This window comes from Gavialis gangeticus, unplaced genomic scaffold, assembly GCF_001723915.1.
Source record: "Gavialis gangeticus isolate Ggan-Ray unplaced genomic scaffold, GavGan_comp1, whole genome shotgun sequence".
Lineage (NCBI taxonomy): Eukaryota > Metazoa > Chordata > Crocodylia > Gavialidae > Gavialis > Gavialis gangeticus.
This window is the reverse complement of record NW_017729031.1, coordinates 59897728-59905045: the sequence shown is the minus strand read 5'-3', so window position 1 is coordinate 59905045 and position 7318 is coordinate 59897728. Positions and strand designations below refer to the sequence as shown.

Genomic DNA, 7318 nt, shown 5'->3' with positions numbered 1-7318 from the left:
GGTAACACAAAGGGGGAGGGGGGGGAGAGGAGAAAAAAGAGGAGATGATTTGCAGCTTGCTTTGCCACCAGGCCCCTGTGCCTGCCTCCCCACTCCTATTCCCCTCCCCTTTACCTTCTGCTTCAGCCCTGATCCTGCTTGCCCAGGAGCTGCTGCCACTTCTCTCTGGACGGACTGGGCTGGAGCACGCTTCTGTTAAGTGCTCTGGAGCTGAAGCAGAGGGTAAGGGAGAGTGGGCAGGGAATGGGGAGGCAAGTGGCAGCCTGGGCTGGGGCCATGCTGCCACTGACTGACCCAGAGGAGCACAGCTGCAGCAGAAGGTAAAGGGGTTGGAGGGGGGAGGGTCTAGTCCCCTCATCCCCACTGCTGTTTTTCCCACCACAGCAGGAGGGAGGGGGAGAGACCACAAATAAGACAACCTTCCCCTAAACAGATTCTATACATGGAAAAAAAAAAAATCAGAACAGAATTAATGGAAAAATTATATATTTGTTCTAATATTTTCCAGGTGTAGAATCTAATTATTGGGGGGTTGTGTTAAATTTGAACTAGTATTGATTTGGGTAGCTATGAGAACATTTTTGTAAAGAATTTTGAGAGATTTCAATTCAAGTTTAAGCTTAAAGTGGGTTGGTTTTGTGTACAAAAATAAAGACAGAAATTCCTGGATATAAAATGTTTCAGCATCTTGTTTAATCCTTTAAAAATTAAGAAGTTGCAAATATGACCAGAGAGCACCTTATGGGAATTAGCCATGGAATTTCAAATTTGCAAGTTAAGTTAAATATTGTAAATGAGAACATATGCAAAGAGAAAAATCAACTGATCAATTAAAACAAAAGCCATTTCTGATTCCCAGTTAAAAGTTCCAGTCCACTGACTACAGACCAACATTTTGTGGAGTGAAGAGGCTATACATCCCAAGCTACTACCCATTCGTGAGTGGTACCCATTCATGGGAAGCTAGACCTTCTAAAGAAAAGAAAAAAGTTGAACAGTTTACCTGGCCATACAACTATATCAGGAATTCGTTTAAACATTCCTTCCCTGAGCACAAGTATCTCATGCAGGCAGTGACCTGAAGTACAGAAGAAATAAGCTTGAGAACTTTGGAAAAAAAAATATTTTTTAAAACATACAGTTAAACACTGAGATTTTCTTACCATGAGCTCTGAATACCCTATCTTCTGGATCCTGCGAATATGAAATTTTAGTGGCTCTAAGATCCTGGAGAAATTCTTCATTTGCAAAGGATGGAGGCACATCATTAACATTTAAGGTTGCCTATAACATAAGAAAATAAATTCACAACTGCTAAGGTGAACAGCATGCTGGCATCCCATAAACCAGATTAAAAAGATTACAGTTAGGGGTAGATAAGTATCCATAGTTTGGAAGGCTTCTGTACTTCATCTCAGTTCAAGTTCCCTTCCACATATCAGCTTCAATCCTATCTGCACTACCAGTCCTTCCCTTCAGGTGAGTTTTCTCCTTTGTATACCAGACTGCTGATGGTAAATTTCATTTTACTGGGTAGGTCCCTTATTTTTTTCAAATAAAAATGTTCAGCATGTCATAGACAAATGCACTGTCTGACAGAGACAACCGTGCTTTGCAAAACACCACTCACCATATAACTACTCTCCAGTTCTGCTATTTAAAAAAGGTATGAAAAAGCAGCTGACGAGAAAAGGTCAGATTCAGGGAAATGACCCTGCAAGCAAGGACAAGGATCAAGGTCCAGATCTGAAAAAGGACTTGGATCTGAAAGCTAAGCTACTATCTAACCCAGGGGTGGGCAATCATTTAAGCTGGAGGGCCCCTTAACGAGTTTTGGTGAGCTGTTTAGGGCCGCATACATACAATCTTTTAAAAGATTTAGTTTGTTAAAGTTATACTATAGATAAAAAACATATACTAAAAATCAAACATCTACTGTAACAGATTTTAATTTAATTAAAAAAATATTGTCCTGATTTGTCTTTTGAGTAGCGTATATAGAGGCAATTGCATAATAGCTCAAAATAAAGTCTTACTCTTGTATATTGTGTGTATGTGTGTGTGGGGGAGTTGATTGGTGTGCACGGGAGGGTGTGTGTGGCAAGGTGGGGGCAGGCTGCCCATGCACTAGGTTTTGGGATCTGGCTGAAGATGGGGCAGAGGGTACATGCAGCAGAGCTCATCCAGGCAGTGTAGGTGCGGTCCATGGCCCCCTCATCTGGCCCAGGGCTACCCCCATGATGCTCAGCATGGCACCAAGACCCACCTGCTTCCACCCCTGCCCATCCTGGCCCTGGCCAGCGTGCACAGCTTCCTAGTGGGGCTGCAGTCACCTGGATGCTGCTTGGCTTCCCCCCCCACCCAACTGCCAAGTCCTCCTGCCCCTGCTGCACTAGGCAGCTCCTGCCCCAGCATATGGTGCTCCAGCTCCAGGTTGCCTTCCACCCACTCCACCTGCCTGGTGCAATGAGCTGCCACTTGCAAGTGGCTGAATGAGTAAAAGGTAGCCTAGAACTGGAGCCCTGCATGCCAAGCCAGGAGCTGCCTGCTTGCAGTTTTCCCCCCTGTATGGAGTGAGGCAGCAGGGGCAGAAAAGGCAGTGGAGAAATAGCTTGAGGCTGAGCCATTGGCGACGTGTAGGGGGTGCACATGCACCCCCAAGCATAGCAGTGCACCTCCTGCAGAAAGGCACCACCGACACTGCCGGTGATGCCTATGGGCAGTCGCTGCTCGCCATCCCCCATTTCCCCACCAACGGCATCTACGTGTGGTCCGTAAATCGCCACTGGCCACCACCACCGGCATCTGGTCAGCACTCACCACCACACTGACAGCATCACCATCGCCTGCGGGAGCTCACCATGCCCCCCCAGCCACCAGGGGCATGTGGCGTTCATGAGCTGAGCAGTACCCAGGTAACTGCAGCTGCAATGGGAGCCGCCCTGCTAGGAAGATGTGTGCACTGGCTGGGGCTGGGGCTGTCTGGCAGGTGCAAGCAGGAGGGTGGTCCAGGCTGCCCCAGATGGGAGCATATGGGGCTCAGTCCCATGTGGAGCCCTACAGGGGGCAGCTATGAGCTGGACCCAATCAACTGGTAGACCCACACCCACGGCCTGGATCTAATCAGTTTGCAGGTCAAATCTAGCCCACAGATCATATTTTGCCCACCCCTAATCTAACCCCACGGAGCACAGGCTCTGCATGGACTTTCACGTTTTACCTGAAAATTCTCTATGCACCTTCAGTTTTGCTTCCGCATGTACCCTGAATCAGTCTGAGCAGCTAGGCAGAAGGTAAGTGCCTAAGCCTGACTCGAGTCCAGGAACAAGGCAATGCTCTACACATGTCCTCTGAGGGCCTAAATTCAGCAGGTATGCTCTGAGCAGGCTTAACACACTCACAGGACCAGGACTTAAGATGCAGTTAGGGCTGCTGGAAAAGTTGAGCAACTAAGTCTTTACTGGATTTAGGCCCCAAGAAAGTTTACTATGGAGTAAGTGCAGCCGTACTATGAAAACAGTGCGTGCGTGCGTGCACACACGCATGCACGCTCTCTCTCTCTCTCACTCTGCAGGGCATTTTCTTCTTCCAGTGGATTCATTAACAACCCCCACACCCAAAAAAACAAAAAGATCCTCAGTTACAAGTAAAATGCAGGTTACAGTCTTCTCTTTCCCCACATACTGATAGCTTCCCAAGCAAAATTACATTGATTACATATGGACTCTAGCTTGGAATGATATGAGAGTATAAATCAAATTTTGGTTTTAAGAACTATAAACAAAGTTTCTAATCCTAACATTCCACAATTCAATTCTAGTAAAAGAACATATCAAATGATACTAGGAAAGAGGGACTATTTTCTAGTTTGAGGTATTTTTAGAATTAGTGATTATTTGATTTAAAAAATAAAAAGGAAAGTATAAGTTTACATCACTTGCTTTTATTTTAAAATTTCAAGTTAAAAGAAATCAGAAAGTTGCAGTTCAGGTTATTTTGGGTAGTCTTTTTTTGCAAGACACAAAACCCGAGGAGTCATGTAATTCGTTCATTTTTTTTAAATCATCTTTGTTCTGTATGTATAAATGTGATGAGGCTCTGATATGGTAGTAGCTAGGAAGCCCAAATACAAAGGATGTGAGCATGAGAATCAGAGACATTGAGTGCCTGCTTAACTTTAACTGTGAAATTAGGCTAAGTGCAAAAAATGCGAAGTGTAATAGTGAAAAATGAATTAAATAAAAACCAAATAAAGGAAAACAATGGTTTTCAGCCTTTTAATTTAGTGTTGCTACCACTATAATAGGAAAGTTATCCATGCCTTACCTGCAAGTTTAATTTTGTGGAGTAATGTCTTTCACAGATCCATGACATTCAGCCTCTGCTCTAAGTAGCCTTGGAGGCAAACCATACCTGTCAGTGGCTGGAGAGGTATGGCTCCATCTTTGAAAAACCACCAACTGAGATTTCTATAGCCTGAGAATTCTCTAACTATTCTACACCAGTAGGGACAAGCAAGCAAGTATTAAGACTTAATATAACAATAATACAGAACAAACTAAGTGCCAATGAATGATCTCCCAATTAACGGCCTATTGTAGGGCGGACTGGGCCTATTGCCTTCATAAGTTATAACTCAAGAAGGGATGTTTTTAGGTAAGGCATGGATAGAAATTTTCCTATTCTTCTTGTAATATGCTCCACAGATCTATGACATTGGAGTTTCCACAAAAGAGTCTGCAGAGAACTATACAGAGTTAATACAGAAAGACGTAACCCTTTGTCAACGGTTACTAGTATATTAAAGGAATGAGCATTTGTGTACTGAAGGTGGCAGATGACTGGCTGTCCAGCTCATGGACACTGGAGAAGGTATGAAGATCCAGCCCCAGCACTCAGCATACAGCCAATTTCTTTCATGGGCAAATTCAAGATAGGCAAAATTACCACTCTTACTTCACTCCACAGCCTGCATACAGGGCTGTCTAACTAGTGGCCTGCCTGCAACCCATGAAGGGTCCGGGGGCCACAAGGAGGACACCTACTTAGCTGCTAATCATCCCATTGCTCCAGCTATAGCAGCAGCCAGGGCCTACAGACCTTCCCTCCCTTCTGTGGTTTCCATTTCCTACCCCTGCCCCAAGAAACAGGGCAGCAAGGCGTGGTGCAGGTTGCGGCCTTGGTGTCTGTGCAGCACAGTGCATATGCAGAGCTAGTGGCTGGGGAGCTTGGATGCAGCCAAACAGAATGCTGAGGCCTTACAATACAAGAAAGAAGCAAATATACTGCTGGGAGACTGACAGATTTCTGTCATCATGACCAACCTGAGGTCAGTCAAACCTTGTGATCCTGTTAGAGTGAGCACAGTAGATGGACGGCACTTTTGTTTGGATCAGATCTCCGAAGATAAGCCTTGACCCCTTTGAATATCTTATCACCCTCAGTTTCCAGCAGTGATGGTAACAGTATAGACCGGCTTATCTTTTGAAATGCCCAACTTGAATCAGTGATTTAATCATCTATATCAGGGGTTTTCAACCTTTTTTGATCAGTCTACCCCCAGCAGCTGGACATGGAGCAGAGGGTGGCGTGTGGCCAGATGCAGAGCAGTGGCAGCTGCTGCATGCGAACTTCCCCCTGCATGACAGCACAGGATGGTGTGTGACGGTGCTGTCCCCACCCACACGTGTACCCCCTAAGGCCTTCTCAAATACCCCCGGTTGACAACCCCTGATCTAGGTGACTCAAGGACTTTTTTTTGCAAATGGGGCGCAGCTAGTCTGTGGCACACTCTGGACCAAGGGATGGATACTTGGATCTCTCTCTGGTTGACAAGATGCTATTAACACTTCAGCACTTTCCCAAGCATTTGGTACTAGGTCTAAACTATGTGTTGTACTCTGAAAACAGAACTTAAGAAGCAGCTGCAAGCTTAGGTATCTATAAGCCTACTTGTCGTCACATTAGTTGCCCTTTGTTGATGGCAACTAATGTGGATCATAAAAGGTCCACCTTTAATATTGATTTCCTCATGGATCTGCTAAGATTAAGAACTACTCTGGCTTTCTGATACTCAGACAGGGTGGATGTGATTTAAAATCACTGTTCAGGAAGCCTCAATTTAATCATTGTTTTCTACAAAACGTGCATTCTTGTTGTTTGATATAACCATAATACATATTATTCACAACTCAAGAGGTAAATGTAGGTTTCATTCTTAGAAGGTACACACTATACATTTTAAAACAGTGATTCATTTTGATATTTTTTCAGATTAATTTTGCAGCTACATCAGAAAACTGAATTATTACTTGGTTATTTTATTTACCCAAGTTAATTAAAGCAGATAGTTTGCCTCCAAAGACTTTGCAAGTACCTCTAATTCACTAATCATGGATATTTGAGGGATATTTTTGCTACGCTGTATTGGGACAACATCAAATGAGTGCTGCAGCCATATGTTATTAGCTTGGGGCTTCCTTCACTTTCTTCTAGATTTTTTCTCCTCTTTGATTTCTTTTCTCTTCTACGGCCTGGCAAGCTTGCTGCCATGACAGGTTTTCCCTTCTACCAGACTATTCATTCCCTCACTAGATCGCAAATGAATGGAGAGACTGTACTTAGAAACTTATCCCTCAAAACTTCAGGAATATTCTGCTCAAAATGTTTCTCTTTTGTTTCTACTGCTCCTCCCTCCTTGCATTTATCTCCAAACTCCTCCTTGCCCAGGTCTACTCCACCCTGCAACAATCCACTATTCATTTAACTTCTTGAAAAACTTTACACTTTGAGAGAGAGGGGTAAGGGCTTGACTGCGTACACTAACTTGCAGAGTGACAATAGGACTGATGGGTAGGTAATCAGGTCTGTTATCTCTCATCTCCATATATTGCTGTTAACAAGGATGTTTTCTCTGGAGACACAAATCCAGTTTGAGAACTGAAACTAATCATCACAGAAATGCTTAATAGGATCTTCTAAACTGAGCACAGAGTCCCACTGGGTAGAGTGGTTTTCTATAATCTTTAAGAATCTATAGAGGAGCCTCTGGGAATCCCATGAGATTGGGCCCCTAATATAGTCCATGGCCTGCTGTGACCTATTTATAAAACTTTTCTTAAAAGGTTACATGAATATATTGTCTCAAATAGTATATAATTAGACGTTTTAAACCCTAGTCCATGATGATATCTTTGAGCTCTAACATATCTTAAATTAAAACTATCTTTATATAGGTTTACGGTTCTTTAAAAATAATTTTAACTAAAACAAATACAATTTTTTTTTTTTTTTTTTACAAATCTGTTTTTAATTTTTT

The 7318-nt window shown here is 43.4% G+C and overlaps 1 protein-coding gene across 1 annotated transcript in view; it reads right to left on the bottom strand.

Annotated features, from left to right (window-relative positions):
* The window catches only part of AGPS (alkylglycerone phosphate synthase), a gene marked incomplete at its 5' end in the record, with an annotated part of 110510 nt that overhangs the window by 98914 nt on the left and 4278 nt on the right, over positions 1–7318 (bottom strand). Inside the window, 2 exons of the mRNA XM_019523004.1 lie at positions 1004–1078; positions 1164–1284. Coding sequence (XP_019378549.1) covers positions 1004–1078; positions 1164–1284 — 196 coding nt within the window. The remainder of the gene's footprint in view (positions 1–1003; positions 1079–1163; positions 1285–7318) is intronic.